Source organism: Apis laboriosa, unplaced genomic scaffold (genome assembly GCF_014066325.1).
Source record: "Apis laboriosa isolate Shangri-la unplaced genomic scaffold, ASM1406632v1 scaffold53_cov140, whole genome shotgun sequence".
NCBI classification, from domain to species: Eukaryota; Metazoa; Arthropoda; class Insecta; order Hymenoptera; family Apidae; genus Apis; species Apis laboriosa.
Genome location: NW_025223656.1, coordinates 1,937,991 through 1,961,150, shown reverse-complemented (window position 1 = coordinate 1,961,150; position 23,160 = coordinate 1,937,991). Strand labels below are relative to the sequence as shown.

The 23,160-nt window shown below is 21.9% G+C and overlaps 2 protein-coding genes across 2 annotated transcripts; both read left to right on the top strand.

The window, feature by feature from the left end:
• The first annotated feature begins 646 nt into the window (after positions 1–646).
• On the top strand, positions 647–5,484 carry LOC122717594. The gene is made up of 8 exons (XM_043941817.1): positions 647–787; positions 1,663–1,782; positions 1,855–1,972; positions 2,308–2,572; positions 3,534–3,654; positions 5,008–5,153; positions 5,226–5,358; positions 5,434–5,484. The coding sequence occupies exons 1-8, from the start codon at positions 647–649 to the stop codon at positions 5,482–5,484; spliced, it is 1,095 nt and encodes a 364-aa protein (XP_043797752.1).
• A 16,281-nt stretch (positions 5,485–21,765) lies between these two features.
• Positions 21,766–22,782, top strand: LOC122717574. Its single transcript, XM_043941791.1, has 4 exons — positions 21,766–21,909; positions 22,007–22,129; positions 22,249–22,378; positions 22,772–22,782. Exons 1-4 carry the CDS (start codon positions 21,766–21,768, stop codon positions 22,780–22,782), a joined length of 408 nt encoding a protein of 135 aa, XP_043797726.1.
• Positions 22,783–23,160: the final 378 nt, after the last annotated feature.

Here is a 23,160-nt window from a genome sequence, read left to right as displayed (position 1 = left end):
CATATATTCTACAAAATAACTTAAAATAATAATTATTTAAATAATATTAATACAGCATTCAATATCTAAAAATTAATTTAGACAATAATTAATATGATAGTATTTTAAGATATTATGTAAACCTTTTTCTTATATTATTACTATTCGAGCAAAACACTTCCTTTTTTATTGACCTCTTTCAATTTTTTTCTTGTTACTCCAATTAAATGAAATATATGAGGTATTCGTAATTGAATAAAATAACGATATAAATAAGAAAGAAGTTTTCTTGTAAGGTAATTGGAAGATACTATTTATCCTAACAAATTTTTATTCTCTCAATACTTGGAACAGAAGAAAAAAAAATAAAGAAAAGATTGAAGGAATAAAAAGAACGACAATAAAGATTAATAATACAAATAAGAAACTTGAAAACTATAATTTTCTCGAAAACAATATCTATTATAGAAAATTTTCTTAAAGACATGTATAAAATCGATCGATTGTTATTTACTATAATTGCTGCACATTATACTATTACTATTATAAAAAAATAACACTATGAAAATACGAGAGAGAAAAATATTTGCGTAAATAATATATCAAGCCGAAGTGTAGTCGAATGATTTTTCAAGTTCTACATGACAGTCTATATCTGACTAAAAATATGGACGTATTCGACAAACATTATCATACCTATCGTATTATGTTGAAAATTATTGGACTATGGCCGTATAATAACTCAGTTTACGTGTGGATTCAGAGATTATGGATATCGACATTATTTCTTGGCAATATAATATTTCAGGTGATAAAAATTATAATTTTTAATTTTTTGTAATTCGTTAAATTTTTATTAAAGTAGTTTATAGAAAATTGTTTCTTTATTATAGCATATTAATATCCTTTTCTGTAAATTAATAATATCCATTTATTGTATTTGAAATAATAATGTATTATGATTTTAAGTTTGTGAATAATATATATTAGCGTGATAGAAATGTATAAAAATATATTTGCATAATATTTAAAAGTTTTTATATTTTATACAGTATCCAGTTAATATATACTGCATAATTTTATTTCATTTAAAAATTAGTTTTCAAAAAAAAGATGAATTCTGGAAATCATCGATTTTTTATCAACGTATATCATTTAAAAATAAAAGAAAAACTTAAAATTTAATTTTACATTTCTTGCATATTTTCATATGTAAAAGAATCTTCTTATATAATTATTTGTATTTATTTGAAAATTACATTTTAATTATTAAGTAATTACACTTTAAAACATTTCATTTTAAAAAATTAAATTTAAAATATTTATCTAAAAAACTTCTAAATTTAATTTTTTTGGAAATTTTTAAAATCAAAATTTTAAATTTAATTCTTTCAACAAAAAGCAATGAAACAATAAAATTTTATACTGGTTTTTTTATCCACTTATATATAATCTTGTATATATCTATAAACAGAACAAAATCAATATCTACGTTTTTATCTTCACATCTCCATTTTTTATTATATTTTTGTTTCACAATAAATTGTAATAAACTGTAATATATTTTAAAACACCGATTAAATAATGAAAATAATAATATATTTAAAAACGTAATTAAAATATTATATAATCTTTATAAGATCTAATACTTTTAACTTTAATTATTTTAATAAATATTTTTAGATTGTGTCACTTCTAAAATCTGAAATTACATTACGAAACTGTACTTTAATATTGTCTACGATTTGTCCACTTATGATAATTTCGTTACGATATATATGTTTTATACTATTTTTCCCTATGGTAAGTAAAAATTAAATTATTTTAAACTTTTTCATAAAAAAATATATTTATCTCTTATTTTACTTGACATAGATAAAATATTTATTTCATCATATACATATGGAGGAAAATATAATACAAGATTCAATAGAAAAACGAATACGAACAAAATGCATCAACGATTCCTGTTATATGATCGAAATACTTTCGCGTAAGAAATATTTCATTGATGATATTAATATATAAATTAATTAAATTAGTTAAAGTAAATTTCATTGATGATATTAATATATAATATTACCATTGTCATTGTAAAAATTTACATATTCCAAAATATTTTTATAATATCATTTTATTTAAGTTTTTTATTATATATATTCTTCTCTATGTATATAACTATAATACTTGTAAATTTTTCTCGTTATTTTTTAACAAAAATATCAGATTTTCATTTTTACAACAAGAACAGTTTTTCAATGATAATATTGTATGAATATTTTAGTTTGAGCATAAACTATATTATTGAATGATTATTCTAAATTTTAGGGATGCCTTATGCAACTGTTGCATTCTGTATTGGGATATTGGTATCATATCTTATAACATCAGATTTCGTAATGCCTTTGAACGGATCTCGTATAGATATAATTCGTTACGTTACATTATTTTCTGTCGATCGAACCATATATTTTTATATTTTGTGCTTGGATTTTTTATTTGTTATCATATTTGGATTATTATCTGTAATATGTACGGAATCAATAATCGGATTTTGTAGTTATCATACAAGTATGTTGTTTAAAATTATTAGGTAAGTAAATCATCATATCTTCATAATATTTATTATGTAATATATATTAACTATTATTATATTTACAATATTTTTTACAATATGAATTAATATTTATAAGATTATAATTAATTTCAAGATCGTATAATCTTCGTAAATTTAATTATTAACTATTTAAAATATTATATTTTTCCTTATTCCTTATATAGAATATTAATATATAAATTAATATAAGTTCTAATATACATTAAGTAATGTGCATTAATATTGATGTGTTAATATACAAATATGTTCGAGAAATTGACTTGATTTATAATTATGAGATGACTTCAAGCAATTTTTGTTTTGGCATAAATTTTCATTTCAGTTTTATTATTCGTTAGATATTAAAAAAATGATGCTCTATGATTGACCACAATTTTTCAATAATAATTCATTACCAAAATGAAAATTTTTGAAAAAGAAAAAGTTGTTTGAAATCCTTTAAGTATTACTATTTAAGCCTTGTTATTATTAAAATTTTAACGATCGATTTTAGGAATTTTGAAATTTTAAACATATATATAAATACATACATATTATTTATATTATATATTATATATATATTTTATATTATAAATACTGACAAATCTACATAATATTTTATAATATTTTTTAAATTTTTATTAAACGTCTAATATATAGTAAAAAGAAAATTAAAAAAAATATCTTTCATTATATTCTTTGTTAATAAATTGCCGTTTTTATAAAAAAATTTTTATATATTATCGTATATGCTATAAATTAATTCATCTAATTTTTTCAAAAAAAATAACAGGAAACTTAACTTATTAGATACAATTTTTAAAAAAGTTATAGTGTTTTAAATAATGCATCATACTTTTTTATTCACTATATAAATATATACAAAACAATTTTAAACAATAAAATTATAAAGTTTTTTGTTAAGCGATGTTTATTTACGAATGTCTCATATTTTTAGCTATCGAATACAAAAGATTATTATGTATTTGACTATAGTCAATCTCTCGTCGAAGCAAATTGAAAAGCAACTTGCAGAGCTCTATCGCGTGGTGGATATGCATAATCAAGCTATCGAGTTGGTAAATTATAATATGATATGTATTATATTATAAATTGATTTCATAAATACTTATGTTAATATTTTATTTGCAAATTTTATATGGCAATAAAAGACTTATCAATGTCATGATAAATAATTCAGGAAAACAGTTCATGATAACTGCTCTTCTACTCGTGATTTCGATGGCTATAAATCTGCATCGAGTAAGTATCTTTTCTTCTTTACACGATAATAATAAACAAATTCGAAGTTATCGAAATTCTCAATTAATATATCGGATTTCTTATTTTAATCTGACCACACAATTATTTCTTGAATTATGGATTATTCAAAATAATAGTTTATACAACAAATTTGCGTTTAAAAGAAAATGTTGGTGGAGGCTTTTCTTTAGATGATCTGTATTTTCTTTTTTTTTAAATAAAATTATATGTTTCTATTTAGTAAGGATCGTCTACTCTGAAATGAATTCATTGCCCTATTTATGGTTTTTGAATGTCATTAACTTTAAGATTATTCATTACTATTCTACATTTATTATTATTAATTAGTAGAAATGTTCCTTATATTCTATATTCAAAAGAATAATTTTGCATATTTATACAATAATTTATACTGTTCCTAAATAACAATTCCAATCTCCTAAAAGTATCAATTAATTTGAGAGACATTTCTTATGCGATTTTTCATATACATTGATTGTCTCGAAAAATTGTTTCATTTATGTTTTTATAACTTTAAAAACAATCTAAATGCTATGGAATAGTAATTTTGATGAAATACTTACATCGATAAATCGTATTATTTATCATATTATATTATCATATAATTTATTTCAATCAAAATCTAGCCATAAACAAAACAAAATTTAAGCAATTATATCTGATCTTAAATGACTTTCAAATATTGTTCAACAACATAATTGTTGAATTCGTATTGGAATAGATTCTGACTAAATACATGTAGTTTCATTTACAAAAAAATAATCGTCATATTTCAAGAAAATTTAAATATATTTGATGATCATCATAAAATTTTTTATAATATAAAGTAAAAGTATAATATATAGTATAATATAAAGTAAAAGTATAATATAAAATAAAAGTATGTAATCTAAAGTACAATATAAATATAATAATGTACATTTATAAAATATAAGTTTCATATGCAACATTTTTTTTTAAATAATGCATCATTTAGAAGATAATTACGCGAATAAAAATTATAATATATAATGTATAAGATTTACATAAAACTCTCTTCAATTTTTCTAAATTTTGTGAAACATACTAAAAGATACTTCGAATTTATAATAAATAAATGTATCAATCAACTTAATTATTGAGTATACTTATTTTTCATTATTTCACAGCTAGTAAATGCGGTTATAATGAAGACGAATCAATTAGAAATTTTAATTTCTTTTATCTCTTTTGTCAACCAATTGATGTTTATGTTTTTATGTAACCACAATGGTCAGATACTTATAAACAACAGTGAAGAATTATTTAATGAATTGTAAGTTTGAATTTTTATTCATTAAATTAATTAACACCAATGTTAAAAAAAATGTCACTATTCTTTGGATAGATATATTTCTGTATGGTATTTTGTACCGTTAAAGATACAAAAAATTTTATTGTTGATCATGATACGAAGTTCAACGATATGTATGTTCCACATCTTGCATGTATTCATTCCATGTCATATAGGTTTTTCGAAGGTAATTTGTTTAAGTACATGTTTAATAAGTACACGATCGTTTTAATCCAAACTAATAAAAATTGTTGCATTTCAGATGTTAAGTACATCGTTTTCATATTTTAGCTTGATATACTCGATACAATAGAATCGCTGGTATCATGTTAAATGTATTAGTATTGAAATAAATAATTATTATTATTCTACACTTCATTTTCATATTTTTTTTTATCTTGTTTATTCTCTTTATCAATATTTGCTCACTTAAATATTCTATAACTATTTTCTCGAATTGCTAATTAATTTATGTCATTTGTTATCGATCATTTCGATACCATTATAAATAATCTAGAGTACTTACTATTTTACAAATGTATTTTTTTTAAATTATTGATTTCTTTACTTATTTATTTCTTAATTCTAAAAGAAAATAGCTATTTCATTTTTGATATAATCCTTTTCACACCATTCAGAAAAAAGATATTGAAAATATGTATGAGAAAAGATGAATATAAAAAAAAATAAAAACCACTAATAACTTATAAATTATACGCAAGAAAAATATGTATCAATCGACATAATTAATTACGAATTTTCAAAGGAAAATATTATTTATTTGAATATTTGCATTGCAATTTTGTTACAAATTCCGCACAATTATGTAAGATTTTAAGAGAAAATATATTTCCTGGTGCGTAATAAAATGTCAATTAATTTTAGATTTTTCTTTTAATTTTATACATATGCAAATGGAGAAACATTAATAATCAGTCAATTGTTCGAAAATTAAAGACTTATCTTTTTCCTTATACAAAAAAATTCTTATTTCATTAAACTTCTTCTTTCCGTTCTTTCTCAAATATGATGACGAATTCTTCTTTCTGAGATCTATATCATAAATACACTTATCAAAGTCTAAATTGAATGAATATTGCACAAATGTGCTGCCTGAACTGATGCTATTACTCAAAGAACCACCTACTTTGAGTAAACGAATAATAATTTGTGATTGATTGAATACTATAATGATTCTATACTCTGATGCGAATTCTATCGTTTTTGAATTTTATCTGATCTATATTCTATTTTTATTCTAATTGATTTGATCTGAAAGACTGTTTACGGACCTTGATTTTTCCTCCAAGTATCATTTTTCGTGAAAATGAAAGCTAAAAAGGGATTAGAGGGACCAATAATCGCGTTGGAGGGCTGTTTCGAGGGATGGATCCTCGCAGAGTCGTGATGCAGCGCGTGAGAGTCAGGACTTATGCACAATAATCCGTCGCAAGATAAACGCGCAAGCGCGACTTGTGAAATGGCTATTACTGTTATATCTCTGTTTAAATTGAGAATCTGAAAGGAGTTGAAGAACTGTAGTCGCTCGTAAATTATTAAATGATAATAATGGAAAAAAGTTGTCATGTGACCAATTTCTCCTAATAAGTTGATCAATAAATCTCGAGAGTATTTGGAAATAATAAAATTTCAATATATTTGAAAATAAAATTCTTGAGTGTTATTCAAGATTTATTTTTTGTTAATGGAGACTGTTAATTTTGTTAATATAGATTATTCGAGTAATTTATACAATATATCGAATAATCATTATCAGCAAAATCTTCTAGTAAAAAATAATTTCCAATGGGAACAGACTTTTGCTCTCCAAATTTAAAATCATAAATTTAAAAAAATTTTTAAACTTTAGAGATATGTAATATATATATGTATTATATTTTTTTTTTAATTTTATTTTTTTTTTTAATTTTAGATTCTGAAAAAATAAAATTGTTTCATAAAAGTTCAGTTATTTATTTATTATCAGTCATTTATTTTTAAATTTTGTGTTATAACTGTGAAAGATAGAGAAACAATTTTCAGAAATTTTTCAAAAATTGTTTTTAATGATGAAGAAAACGATTACAAATACAAACAATTTATAATTTATTTTTTTAATTCATTTTTTATGTGAAATCCAATTTCAATGATTATAATATTATAAAACAATATGAAAAAATAAATATTTTTCTTTACAAATTTATATATTATAATATTTCTTTACAAATACAAGTATTGTATATTGTTATATTTTGTTCCACGACAATTTGAAAGAAAATTTCTGGATTTCATTATTATATGATGTGCATATATTACAGTCTTTTTCTAATGCAATAATAAGATAATATATATTACATTGAAACAGATAGAAATAGAAGAAATGAAGAGAAATGAAGAATATTTGACATATTATCTTTATTAAAATTTTTTATTTTTAACATAATTATCGAATTTTTTATTTTCTTATAAAATAAATTAAAGACATCATACAGAGATACAAAAAGCAATTTTAAGTAGTATTTGTCAGATAATTAAGAATATGGATTATTCTTCATTATAATAAAATTATTCAAAAAAATATTTGAAACGTAATAATAGTTACAATATACACGTACACCATATGATAGAATGATAGACCATGTACGAAATAAAGTATACTAAATTTTGTTATGAAAAAGCAAAAGCTACTGGATTTTTAAAATTATTTGATCTCTCGTCAAAAGATATCAATTTATCAATTTTTATATCATTTGTACATTGTTTATAATATTGTTATTAAGAAAAATCGGAAAATTTTCTATATGCGAACATCATATGCATCTAATTCTATCATTTCTGTAATTTCCTTCGCGATTGTAAATTTTCAATATATCTATTATATATTTTGTAATATATGATAGCATACAATATATTTTGTAATGTAAATTGACAGTGACATAGTCTCCAACAATCCAAAACATTCTGTCTCCTCGAATCCAAAACATTCTGAGATTTGGTAAATATACATTTGTTAATTATTCATTATTCATTATTCATTAAGTAATTCTTTGATTAATTTTTCAAATATGGAGATTGTATATGTATATATTATATAAAAATTTAATGTATAATAAAAATTGTTTTACTTACATATGGACCAAAGTTACAAATCTATTCAAATTTCTGTTTCAAAAGTAAAAAGTAGAAAAATTTTCCACAAACTGATATAAGTAAAATTATGCAATTGGCTTGTGTCCCTCTTCAGAAAAATTGTAAAAGAATGTAAATATCTCTAAAGAACTTGTTGAGTGTCATTCAAATCTCATCATCAATAAACTATCTACACATTTGTGCATAATAAAAATAAAATATATATACATATATACATATAAATATATATACATATGAATAAGTAGTAGTGACTAATCCATTCTTGGAAAAAATATGATAAAGTAATTAAAAATAGAAGTCAATGGCTCTTCAAAGAAACTGGCTAATTTAATCAACTGACTGGAGACGAAAACAATCCTATTCTAAATATGATATACCTATATGTAATACTGTACAATTTCTGTAACATATTTTTTGCTTTGTCTAATTAAAGAACAGCCGGAATATAATTCTAAATCAAATCAGCATTCAATGTATTTTTTATTCCTTTTAATATGAATTTTTATGTTAACAAAATTCGAAGCAATTTTATTTATCATAATTGTGTAATATTCATATCATATAATGAGATAATAAATTTATATTCTTGAAAATTATTGTATTCTTTTGAAAATTGAAAATTCAATGCTTCAAAATTTTCCAAACCTTTGTTAATCCATCTCTCCTGCTAATCTTCTTCTTCGAAGATTCAAATCATGAATAATATAACATGAATCCTTAATCAATTGCATTCACAAACCTATATTCAAATTCTAAAGACAATCGCTTTCTCTTGACACTCTTTTCTCATTTTATAACTTAAAATTATAATATTTTTCTCTTGTAATATATAATATTTCCTTTTTTTCTATCTTTATCGCTTCCAAAACTTCTTCACAGATGAATGTATATTCACAAATTCTATAAAATGAGATTTTAAAATTCTAATGTAATATCAATTATCATCAAAAACGAGATATTTTCTTGTAATTAATAATCATATCTTATATTCATATAACTTTATTTCATTAGCATTTGACGTTCTATTATTATTATTACTTAAATGTAATCATAAATAAACAAATAATATTTGCAAAATTTATGTGAATCATTTTTATATTTATTATAAAATCAACATATATAATAGACTAGTTAATATCTAAAAGCTACTACTAGCTTATATCTAATATTTTTTATTTCACTAATTAAGTACCTTCATTGATAGGAATAATGAGAAGAACTTTTTTTATTTATTTATTTTATTATTAAATTTACTGAAAATAGAATTCATAATATGATTTATTTAATTTTATAAATTTATTAAACAACTTGAATTTTATTTTCAACAGTTCTAACATTATTAATAGTTTAGCAATAATTTACAGTTTCAGTAATGTTTTCCTTGTATCTTTACTAGCAATCGAAATGCAAATATAACAATGACAGCCTTCACAAGTCACTGTATTTGCGCAGCAAATACTCTGCGACGAATCTGCGACCATGGAAACTATCACAAGGGACTTAACCTTCATGCGCTGCGACTCTGCCCATCCTTCAAAACCGCCCTCCAACGCGACTATTGATTTTTCTAATCCCCTGTTAGTTTGTTGAAAATAATGATTGGAGGAAAAACTAAATCTTCTAAATTACATAGAATTTAGCGATGCAATTCACATTAGATAGAATTATATCGTTATAATTAGAATTGAGTAAATCAATATTATAATAAAATTTAAAATTAAAAATCAATATATATTTAAGTAAATAGTTAAAGTAAATTACCATTTATTTACTCCAAGTTCATAATATAAATAATTATATAATTCTATAATCGTAAGTGGATCTTTTGAATAATATTATTAGTTCAGGCACTTCATTTATATTTATTAAGAATATGGATTATTATAAATTATATAATATTCATTTTGTAACATTTTCAATTTTAAATATAATTTTATAATATATGTATATTATTAATATATAATTATTATTTTATATAATTTTTTTATATAATACATTTTACATTAATATTATTGATAATTTATTATGTTTTTAATCACGTATATTTTGTTAAATTATATATAATTTCATCAAAATATTTCATACCTTATGTTATATTATTCTACGAACAATATAATTACATATACAATAATTTCGTGAAAAATTAAATTAAAAATAATAAAATTGTTCATTCAAACGATTAATAATTATCTTCTGCAAATAATAATTTAAAATAATAATTTTATCAATACGACATTCAATATATAAAGATTATTTTAAGATAATTACTTTAATTATTAAATATTTATAATTAGTATAACTATAATATATTACCATTATTTTTCAAAAAAAGAATCAAACTTTTTTATCGATCTCTTTCAATTTCTTTTTATCATTTGAACGAAGTAACATAAATATATTTCTATAAATAAAAAAGAATTGGAATAATCCTGTTCATCGTAAATTTTCTTTTTCTCAATATCCTGAAAAAAGAGGAAATAAATAAATAAATAAAACAATGAAGGAAAATGAAAAACGACAATAAAAATTAGTACAAATAAAAAACTTGAAAAGTTTAATTTACACAAAATCAATATCTACTATGAAGAAAATGAACCGTCTCTGCGCAAATAATATAAAATCGATCGATTATAATTTACCGCAATCACTGCACATTATATTGATACTATAGAAAAATGATATGAAAATGGAAGAGAGAAAAATGATTGCGTAAATAATATATTAAGCTAAGGTATAGTCAAGTTCCATACGGCAATCTGATAAGAAAAATCAATAAATAGTATCATACTTACTGTAAGTAATGAAAATTATTGAATTGTGTACAATAATCTGAATATTCAGAGATTATGATTATTGACATTCATTCTTGTTAATATAATATTTCAAATAATAAAAATTATGATTTTTCTCTGTGTAATTTCATTGTACTTATATATTTTTCATATATTTTAATAATTCGTTAACCAAATTGTGATGAAAATTTTCATAAAGAAAAATGTTGCTTGAAATCATTTCAATAATCATTTAAACTTTATTATTATTAAGTCTTAATCGACCTTAAACTTTTGAAATTTGGGAATTTATAATATATATATAATTGACATAAATCTATAAAATATATTTTTTATGTTTTTATTATTAAAAAATTGAAAAAAATATTCTTCATTATTTTCTCTATGGAAAATATTATAAAAATTTATATTTTTTTTATATTTCAACATTTTTTTATATATTTATGTAAATTTAATTTTTCAAAAAAAAATCAAGTCAATTTTGAAAAAATCCAATTCTTTAAAAATTATCTTTTATTTAATTTTAAGTATTATGTTTTCAAAAGTATCAATTTTGATCGACTGTATATATTAACATATATATATTATATATGTATATATTAACACTTTAGACCGTAAATTGAACAGAATAAAATTAAATGATGAATTATACAATTCTTTCTTAAGCAATTTTTATTTACAAATATGTTATATTTTTAGTTATCGATTACAAAAAATTATTATGTATTATGTTTAATTTTTCATCGAAACAAATTGATTTGAAATTCGCAGACCTTTATCACCTAGTGGATATTCAAAATATATAATATACAATTATTATCCAATAAGTTTTCATTTATTTGGACTATTTTTTCTCCTATCTAAACCATATATAATACCAAAAAAATACTCTTGTGTATTTTATTCTCTGAAAGAGTGATCTTGTCAGCATCTAAGATAAATTAATATTCGACACACATATATGCAATACATATGCAATACAAAGCTTGACTACTACATTACATATAGAAAAAAATAAATAAACAATATATAAAATAATATATTCTGTTAAACAATTTGATGAATTATTATAAATTACTTATAAGTATTTTACATATACATTGAAATATTATTAATTTTTTCTCAATATTCATTAATAAAAAGATTAAGATTAATTGAATATTATATATTCATTTATTTATAAATATATTTGAATTTAATATTGATATTAATAGTTAATCCACAAATCTTAAAAATATAATAAAATTGTCGTAAAAACTTGTAAGGTTATCTTTAAGATCACTTTTTTCGATTCAATGAAAAATGATCAATGAAATTATATAAAATTATTATGTGACAAAAGCCATCTTTGCATATCTATGCGAAGGAATATTGATTTTCATTCTCTTTTTTCTTTTTAATGATACATTTATTCTTTTTTAAATAAATTGATATGTTTCTTACATTGATAGTGCTCATTTTCAAAGAATTTTAATTCTTTTCAATTTTTTTACATATTTTGAACTAATTGAATAACATCATTGCAATTCTGTTTCTATTCAAACTTGATTAAATGATGCTTAAAATTTCTTAAATCTAAAATTCGATCATCCATCGATATTTATTTGACATTTTATTATTTTAATAATTTTATTTTAATATAAATAATCAATATGAACGAATACGACCAATATATAAATATTTTATAAAACACTTTTTATAAATATTGAGTGTAAATATTATAAAATTCAATTTATAGTAACAATTTTTATATATTATATTTATATATAATTTATATATATTTTATATATTATAATTACAATTTTATTATTATATTACAATTTTTATATATTATAATTGAATCCATGCGTGATTTTCAAAAAAATTCAATCTCATTTAATCAATTGAAGCAATATAATTGTGTTGAAACAATAATTATATACACAGAGAAAAGATGAATTAATTATTACGGAGAGACATTTGTGAATATATTCATATATTATATATTATAATTATGTATATGTTAATCTTTTTTTCTTTTAATTAAACTTTTATTCTAAAAAAGAAAATATAATTAAATAAAAATTTCACGACATGAGGAAAATATAATTATGTTACATTTTATATTTTTAGTTTCACAGTTATCGTCTCAACTGTTAAAAAATCAATGAAAAAAGTTTGTATTACGTTATTGATATTTCATACAAATTTTGAATTTCTCATTGATTATGTTATTATTTCTTTGCATACTTGCTCATTCTATATTTAAAATTTTTTTTAAATGTATTTTTAATAAATTTATTATTGATAAATATTTAAAAAAGTAACATATAAAAAAAATTTATTGTTAGTAAATTGCAACAAAATATAATATATTAAGCTTTGATTATTTTGCAATTTTATAGATATAAGTTGTTTAAAATGAAAGATAGTTGAAAAACTATTAAATTCTAATTGTAACTATAATTAGATCTTTTGAAAAAAAAATTGAAATAAAACTTTCATTAAAATTATTCCTTTTGAAGTTATGATTAATCCTGTGTAATTATATCTTTCTTATCGAATAATTGTACGTTAAAACTCATTATAATCCCATAAATCCTTCCAAGTATTTAGTACGTGGTATGACAACTAAGATTTTTTTAATAAGTAAATCGAAGGACCATTTTAAGTTGAACTTCATTAAATTTGATTTATTGTACATATATTACTAATTCGATTTTTATATAAATTAACGAGATTCTAATTGTATTTAATCATTATACGAAATGAATATTTTTCTATACTAAATATTCTAAGATATGTTAAAGATGATTTCACGAGAGTTTATTAATTTCAATTATGCTCTATACGTTCTAACGACTGCGTTCTATGAAGACAAAACTATTAGGATTAAGAATATCTCTTTCTTTTCAAGCCTGTCAAGAGACAAAAGAATCAAGAGTGGGTGGACTTCAAGAAGGTGGAGTCATTTCTCGGGAAATAACCAATCCCGAGTCACTTCTCTTCAGTGCGCTTGCGTGCGAAATATACCCTGATGAGGGGATGTATGGGATCAATTATCGGTGGATGGTTGCCTAGTGACGAGTTTTCCAATTGCTTGAACGTTTGGAATTATCAGGATCCACAATTCTTTGGGCAATGGTCTTATAGTGACATGTTGTTGATCTATTATTATAATTAAAAAAACTTTTCAATTTTCCAACTATTTAAGGATAATTTCTGAACTAACAAATTACATAAGTTTTATCTATCAGTCGCAATATAAGATCATTCATTATTTGTCCTGCCATGTAAAATCTAATCGTTCTCAAGTTGTTCCTCGAGTTTCTTAATTGATAATTTTTAATCTCTATCGATTAAATCTCTGAATCAAATTTGCAAAATCTATTATTGAGATTCATTTTGTCAATGTAAACTTCGAATTGAAACAAGCTAAAACTGAAACTTTCTCTTCAAAAAATTAATGGTGATTCGAGATTCCTCGAGCTCTTTAACTGATGCGTTTATAATTATTAATNGAAATATATATATATATATATAATATTAATAATATATAATTATTAAAATATATATAAAATATATATTATATATTATATATTAAATATATATTATATATATTAAAATAGCTGACCAAACGATGCTTTTTCTCTTTTCTCTCTCAAGATACTCATTTTCTAAAGAAAAAGAAAAAAAAATATGTTTTAAAAAAATATATTTCGATATGATTGATATCAAATAGTTAATGCAAATGTAAGATCATATCTTGTATATTTATATGTGAATTGGGTCATTTTATTAAATATATTCTTATATATTATATTATTATTATTATTATTATTAATATATTATTTATATAACGCGTAATTGATATCGATAATAATAAAAAAATTACTGTAATTATTTCAGTAGCAGCTGGTAGCAGCTAATTTTTTTTTATTTTAAAGCTAAAGCTTTATCCTTTATAATGACATAAGAAAGAACACTGAACTCCGTTAAACTCCTTATCAAAATCAAGATTCAAAATATTAAATAAAATATAATTTTAAAAATATGAATAATATCAAAATGAAATTTTGATACAAATACATATTTTAATACAATTACTTTGATCAAAAATTAATGAGATTAAAAAAAATAGCAAGATTGTAAATAACAATTTTATTTTTCAGCAATTTTAAGATTGACTACTTTTAATATAATAACTATGTTAATAATTAAAAAATATAAAAAAAAATCATATACTATGAACCAAATGTTTACTTAATTATCTGTATAAAATTTTTTTCATTTTGAGAGTACTTATGAATAGGGATTTTTTTTCGCTTTTGAAAGGCAAATATTCTATTCGTGTTTTGTATTGCGCAATTATAATGCATTATTGTGAAAAAATATCTATTACAAATTCAGCCGAATCTTAAGATAATTCTGCACACAAATATCTACCAATCTTCCATTCATTGCTAACATTATCGTGATCTAGGAATAATAAATTTTTAGTACTGTTTCAAAAAACATTGCTAACACTGCTATGATCGAAGAATATTAAATTTTTAGTAACATTTTTAGCTGTTTCAGAAAACAGTTATTTAGTGTGATTCAGATGATATAGTTATACATACCTTGAGAAATGCAACTTCTTCCCGACAAATATTAAGCGGATATAGATCTTCTGATTGCCAATCAATTAGAACAATTTTTCTTAAAGAATTAATTAAACGATATCCACCCAAACATTTTCGTGAATATTTCGAAATCATATACTTCGAAATTATATTGAGATTGACTGCTTACACGACACGAGCATTGTCGATATCAAATTCGTCGATGAGATTCGCAAACGAATTCCCAGCAGTATTCGTGGCATCTGCTCTAGTTATCTTCGATTCCATTGTCGAGTTTTCATAGAGACTTTGAAGAATGGATCTTCTTCCGCGACAACAAGTCAACAATAAATTGCAATGAAAAGCAAGGCAAAGATTGTATTATCTAAAATTTGTACTCAAGAGAAAGATTGCTCATTTTTTGAAATGGAAAATATTATTTGGCCTATTTCCATCGATAATTCAGTGAATGTATTATTGATAAATAATATAGATAGATTTTACTAACAATATCCAGTCCTTGAAATCAGTTATAGGAATCAAAACATTCTCTTAATATCTGCTGGAAAAAAAAATTAGAACGTAGAAAAACTCAAAATTCTCATAATCTCATAATTGGCAAAGGCTATTTTTCAAATAGTATATATGTGGAGCAAGGAAAGATCTATCTTCTCTTGTTAATTACGATGGAATTTACAACAGATGAAGGCTGATCAGAACCTAGAGCCGCAAATTTGCAGCGTGATCACTGAGAATTAGAAAATGTATCATCCATCGATAAAGTAGCCAATCATCATCCGTTCGAAAATGTTATTACTGTTATCATTTTCTTTATTGAGAAAACATTCATGAATTGAATAATTCGCATAGCGCACAGTGATTCGAGCAATGTATTGAAAGTGAACAAAATTCATTTTGAAATTTAAAAATAAATTAAAAAATTAAAAAATAATTGTTTCAATTTAAGATATAATAATATATACATTATATTATTATATTATTATATTATATTATATACATGTATATTATTGTATATTACATTATATTACATTATGTATATTATATTATATAATATATATTATTATATTATATACATTATATTATTATATCTTATATACACATATTAATATATACATTTTGTTAAAACAAAATAGCCGTATATAGGTAGAGAACTAATCGATAACTAATCAATCATTAGATTTCAATAGTTGAGAAATATTCTGTAAATTTGTTAAGAATTTTATTTAAATTTCAATTTTATAACGGATATGACATCTTGAAATATTATTTTTATTTAAGTGTTTATTAATGTTTTTCCATTTTATTTTAAGTTATATGTTTTATTTTGCTATATTTTTTATATTATTACTCGTATTTTCTTTTTTATTCTACATTAATTAAATGCAATTAATTAATTAATTTTTCTTATATATTCAGTTATATTTTTATATTATTCATATATTTCTTAAGAAATAATAAATTATAATAAAAAAAAGTATTGTTCTCTAAAAATTAAATCTCCATATAAACTCTGTCCTATCCTGAAGAATATATGACTTTCATACAAGAATATACTAAGTTATCCTAATGTTAAAATAACTTCAGATTAGAAATTTAACGCAATTCTCGATTTTTATTTATCGCAATAAATGTCAACATGATCACGAATATTATCACCAAAGTGCAAATTCAATGATTCCAATATCATTAATCAAGGTTTCGTATAATATATCGAGTTGATTACAATGATTTTTTATTCATTTTGCATTTGATTTCGCATGTATCGCATGCCAAAATGGAGAAAATGTTTCAGCATATTGTCCAATCAGCGATTTCCAACGCATATTGTGTAAATAAACCCCCAGGAATCCATCACAATGTAGAAATTGAATACAATTCTCTTATTTATCCATTCCTATTACATAAATTACGATCAATTATTGAATCGATTAATATTATTAAATTTTATTTTGACTATCTATCAACAATCGCGAAAATTGAATTGAAATCGCAAAATTTGAATCGATCGTTAAGAGTCTTGTGGGCGAATCTGTAATCGTAGTGCGCCAAAAATTTTCAGATACTTGTCTCCCTACATCTCGATTACAAAACGAATCATTCCTTTGGAGATAACACGGATCTTCTCCCTGCGAAATTACAATTCAAACTCCTTAGCGATTTCCTAGGATAAATACTTATAACGAAATTAAAGGATCTCATTGTTATTCCATGCGTATAGATAATGGAAACATGAAGCAGAATTCCATAGGTTTTCTATGATACATGCCTATGAGCTTCTGATGTTTGGACAAGGACTCTATTATTCATTAAGTCTCGTGTAGTTTTCTTTAAGATGATTGGCTATCCATGTTTGGAGTTCTATGATGATTTATAGAATTCATTTGAATCGATAAAAGACACTTTTCGTCAGTCATATATAATCAGCATAATTAAAAATATAGATTACTTCGCGAGATGAATGACATTGTTGAAAGCGTTCTGATTACATTTTGCCTGATCTCATTTAAATAACATGTTAATTTATTTAAATGACATGTTAATGTGAAATAAACGCTGCTGATAAATTAGGATTTATTTGAGAATGATGTTGAATTTGTTCTCCTCATCACTCTTGCTTATTCAATTCGTTTTCGTCGCAGTATTCTTGATCGATTGATTGATCTTGGATTGATTTTTGTCTTTCTGGAAAATTAATTAAAGGATATGTTGATATCCTTTCCTTTCATGTCAAACATTCTTGATGAAAGGATCTGGAAATCGTTTTCTGGATAAGAAACCGATCAAAAAGACATTTATAAATCAACATGTCTGCAGATATTGATTGTAAAAAAGGAGAAATCTTGGAGTATCTGATTTTTAAAAACATTTAAAAAATTTTCATTCAAATAGTAGTACTCGTATTACACTTTATAAAATTATTCTTCATAGAAATATGTATTTTATATATAGATATTATAAAACTTTATCTGATAATAACTTTTATATTTACAATTGAATTTTTCATGATTTCTGAAAAAATTCAATTTCACAATTAAAAAACAATTTCATTGTATAATTGATATAAGCAAAAAAAAGATGAATTAATTATTGTAATATTATATAGTCATATTTATGAATATATTTATATATATTACAATTATGAATATTCAATCTTTTATACTTTTCTCTTAAACTTTTATTTTAAAAAAGAAAAAAAGAAAATATAAAAAGTCGAAAAACATAACATTTCATCATACAAAGAAAACGTGATGCTTTACAATATGTTTTCAATTTCACAATATCAAACCTCGACTCTCAGAAAATCAATAAAAAAAAAGTTTATATTATCCAATAAATTTTCAATTCTTCATTATTTATACAAATTCATTCTAAATTTTAAAATTGTTTTTAATAAATTTATTGTTAAAATGGCTTATAAAAGAAATTTACTTACTTATTGTTTCCTAATTTTTTCATTACTGAGGAAAATTCAAATAATTAATATGATTTCATCACCGGAATAATTATCAATATTATCTCGTTAATTCTTTCATATTTTTTTCTTTCTTATTACATTACATTAAAATAAATAAATATTCTCATTCAAAGTCAAATATTTAAAAGATAATTTGAAAAAAATCTTAAACAATAGATTTAAAATCCCAAGTCTTTCTTTTAAATTATTCATGTATCTATTTATTCACGAGTATATATTCGATAAAATTTTACATCGAATATTTCACACCAAACTAAATGTATCATCGAGCTCAAAATATATAATTTGTTTAATTGTACTATCAATATCAATAAATAATTTATGCAATTAATGTGATTTATGAATTTCTTCTATTATTTTCATATATGAATTATATAACTCTATCTTTTTATATATCTATATTGTCTTACCATTCTATCCTGTCATTGCCTGTACGATCTATAGTAAAGCAATTTTAGAGCAGTGCACAGTTAGTTTAACACAGTTGCTCATCACTCTGTTTGTATGAAAAACACTAGTGTTAGAGATTTTTCCATAGATATTTGAACTGAAAATATTAAATTTCTTTTAATCTCTAAAGTTTTAAGTATTCATTTCGCTAATTTTAATAGCGAAAACATAAAACATTGGCAAATAGACGATAGTTTTAAATCAAGTAACATTTATTCCATTAATTTCTGTAAATTTTTCTCAGCATTTTTAATAGATAATGTGCAATATCTTGGATCTAAAATTTAAAAATCTTCATTTCGTTAATTTCTTTACTCATAGCTTATGTTTCAACATTCCTCGTAGTTAAGCTATGGCTATATGATTGAATATCACTGATCTATAAAAATTATATTCTTTCCTGAAAACAGAATACAATTATAAGAATGAATGAATGAAATGATTAAGACGATTATTTAAATTTAAATTTTCGTAAGATAAATTTTCATAAGATTGCAAATAGCCATTAGTTTTTTCTAGTATTCGAATACAAAAGCAAAATTATTTTAAAACTATGAAATTCTTTGCAGCTCATCCAATGATTTATCTCGTGAGATTAAACAAATCTAAAAATTGCATACTGATAAATCGATTGTTCTGCATGTTTGAAAACATTTGAACATTACATTTCATCGTTTTCATCGTTACTTTTTCTTCCTATAGAATTAAATTAAGTTGAATGTTGATAATTAAAGATATTCAATTAAAAATAGAAATATCTGCAATTTTAAAAGGATAACGATCTCAATCAGTTTTTGCAAAGAAATTAAGAATAAAGATAATTGTAATCAATCGCAGTGCAAATTGATAAATCATAAATCATAAATTGCAATACATTTTAATTACAATTGCATAAATAAGAAAACATAATTTATTAAACAAATTTTATAAAATAACTATAAAGGATATATATAGTGATAAATAAAATAATGATTAAAAATCAATAATATTAATAATATTATTAAACATAAACATAAACTATCTTAGCATAATTTATATAACATGATACTGATTATACAATAACTACAATCTTAATATTCAAAATAATATTAATCCAAATTGAAAATTTTTGAAAGTAATTGCAATGCATATTAATTACAATTTCATAAATAATTTATTAAACAAATTTTATAAAATAACTATAAAATAACTATAAAGTATATATATAATAAAATAATTATTAAAAATTAATAATATTAGTAATATTATTAAATATAAATATAAACTACATACCTCAGCATAATTCATATGACATATACTGATTCAAAAAACTTTACTATTACATTTATACATTGTTTCATTTATAAAAATGTTCAAAAAGATCGATATAAATTTTAATGTTAAATATATATATTTTGTTTTTAAATAAATCCAGATATTTATACGCAAAATTTAATTATACAAAAAGTTATCAAATTCACACAAAGTGCAAAAAGACACAAGATATTGGAAATATAATATTCATTTATAATATATATTTCAATAAGTGAAAAAAATTTCTATATAAGATCTATTTTTTTTTAATTACATTTATAAAAATATGATTTCACATAAACATCCACAGCCTAATTTTAAGTTTGGATACTGATATTCGAAGAAAATGTTTACAAATGTTTTATCATATTCGAGGAAAAATGGAAAGTATAACAGAATAACAATTTCTAATAAGCAAAAATATAAATCTTTTCTTTTCGAGCAGTTTTAAAATACTGATCACGTATTTCTTCAATTGCACGTGCGTTATTATAACATTGAAGGAAAAAAAAAAAAAATAACTGAGTTTGATTGACAACTCTACACATGCATGAGAATATATTCTTTAAAATTCTATATAGATCTGCAAGAAAATTGCAGAAGGAAAATTACTATTCAAATAGTCAAATAAATATTTTCCTTTAGAAAATCATAATATTTCATGCGTATCAATCGATGCGTATTCTTACATTATAATCGCATATCGATTGCATATTAATCGTTAATGTTTTATTTCTCTTTATATTTATTTTTTCCCAGAAAAATGCAATTCGTGAGACGGTTGAAAAATCATGAATATACAGTCATAAGTATTACAACCATCGAAGAGAATGGATTTCAATGGTGACAAGTATTATAAAATTATAAGAGTTAGCTATAGTATATTCGGTTTATCTTCATATAAATACACTCGATTAAAGATATTTCATATTGCTGTCATATATTTAATATTTTCGATCGCTATATATTTAATAGTATGAAGTGATTTTTCGATTTCTTATTAAAATATATATTGTATTTCATATTATCATTTTTGTGCTTATTAATATTATTAATTTTTTTTAATTACAGTTCGCTCCCACTTATACGAATATTTGTACTCACCATGAAATATTAATATATGATTCGCAACAACTAATTGTGACAATTATAAGTTTCCTATCATATACTCTTTTGCTTTTTCAATGTGTAGACGTAAGTCTTGAATATCTTAGAGTTATTCTCTAAATATTTCTTTTTCTTTTTTTCTTTATTTTCGTTCTTTTTTTTTTTTCTTTTCGTTTTTTTCTTTTTTAATAATTCTTATCGTAAAGTTCAAGGATTGGTTAAAAAAAATAGAATTTAATTGGAATGAATTATGGAACAAAGAAGAGTTTAGAATACTTAAATCAAATGCTCTGATTGGAAAACATATTACACTTATTTATCTTGATAAGAAGATTGGTAAGAATTTATTTTAAATCATTAAGAATGTAATATTTGAATTTTTAAATATTTCAGTTGCCGCTTTTATAATTTTTTTTTCTATTTTCCTGGTGATATGTTTTGAAGTTCACGTTACTTATATCGCGATATCTCTTAACAAATCTCAATCATCTTTTATTCTATTCACTACATGTCATTTCTTCGAATTGTATAAAAATAATTATTTCGCTATTATTCTTTTAAATTACTACTATGTTTTTGTTTTATCAGTTCTTTTAAACCGTGATATTCTTTTTATAAATACTGTTGTGCATATATGTGGATTATATAAAATTGCTAGGTAAGTGAAATTTATTTATCAAATTTATCATAAAAGAAATTTAAATATGATTGAATTTTGTTACTTTTTAGGTACCAATTGAAAGAAGCCATCTCTGGAGAACATAATGTTATTCATAAAAAAATAAGAGAATCAATGAAAACATATAATTTCATAATAAAGTTAATATCTTCTTCATTTTGCAATATATGATATACACGTATAATATTTATTATACATTTTTTTGTATGAAAAATAATATGTCTTGGAATACAAAACTATAATATTTACTAATGTATTAGCAATTATCATTTAACATTAACATTTAATTTAATAAAAGATATCAATTTTTATTATTTTCTTATATAAGATCTTGACATGATTGACTTTTAACGTATGATATTATATATATGCTACTTCAACGAATTTCTATTAATTGAATATGCTTCGTAGGTGGATTAAATACGTAAATGATAAATTA

Excerpts from the sequence above, each read along its gene's own strand:
- LOC122717574 (XM_043941791.1), top strand. The coding sequence starts at position 21,766 with ATGGATTTCAATGGTGACAAGTATTATAAAATTATAAGAGTTAGCTAT. Across the intron at positions 21,910-22,006 it reads CGATCGCTATATATTTAATA|TTCGCTCCCACTTATACGAA; the intron begins GTATGAAGTGAT and ends TTTTAATTACAG. Across the intron at positions 22,130-22,248 it reads TGCTTTTTCAATGTGTAGAC|TTCAAGGATTGGTTAAAAAA; the intron begins GTAAGTCTTGAA and ends CTTATCGTAAAG.
- LOC122717594 (XM_043941817.1), top strand. The coding sequence starts at position 647 with ATGGACGTATTCGACAAACATTATCATACCTATCGTATTATGTTGAAA. Across the intron at positions 2,573-3,533 it reads ATGTTGTTTAAAATTATTAG|CTATCGAATACAAAAGATTA; the intron begins GTAAGTAAATCA and ends TCATATTTTTAG. Across the intron at positions 5,154-5,225 it reads GAAGAATTATTTAATGAATT|ATATATTTCTGTATGGTATT; the intron begins GTAAGTTTGAAT and ends TTCTTTGGATAG.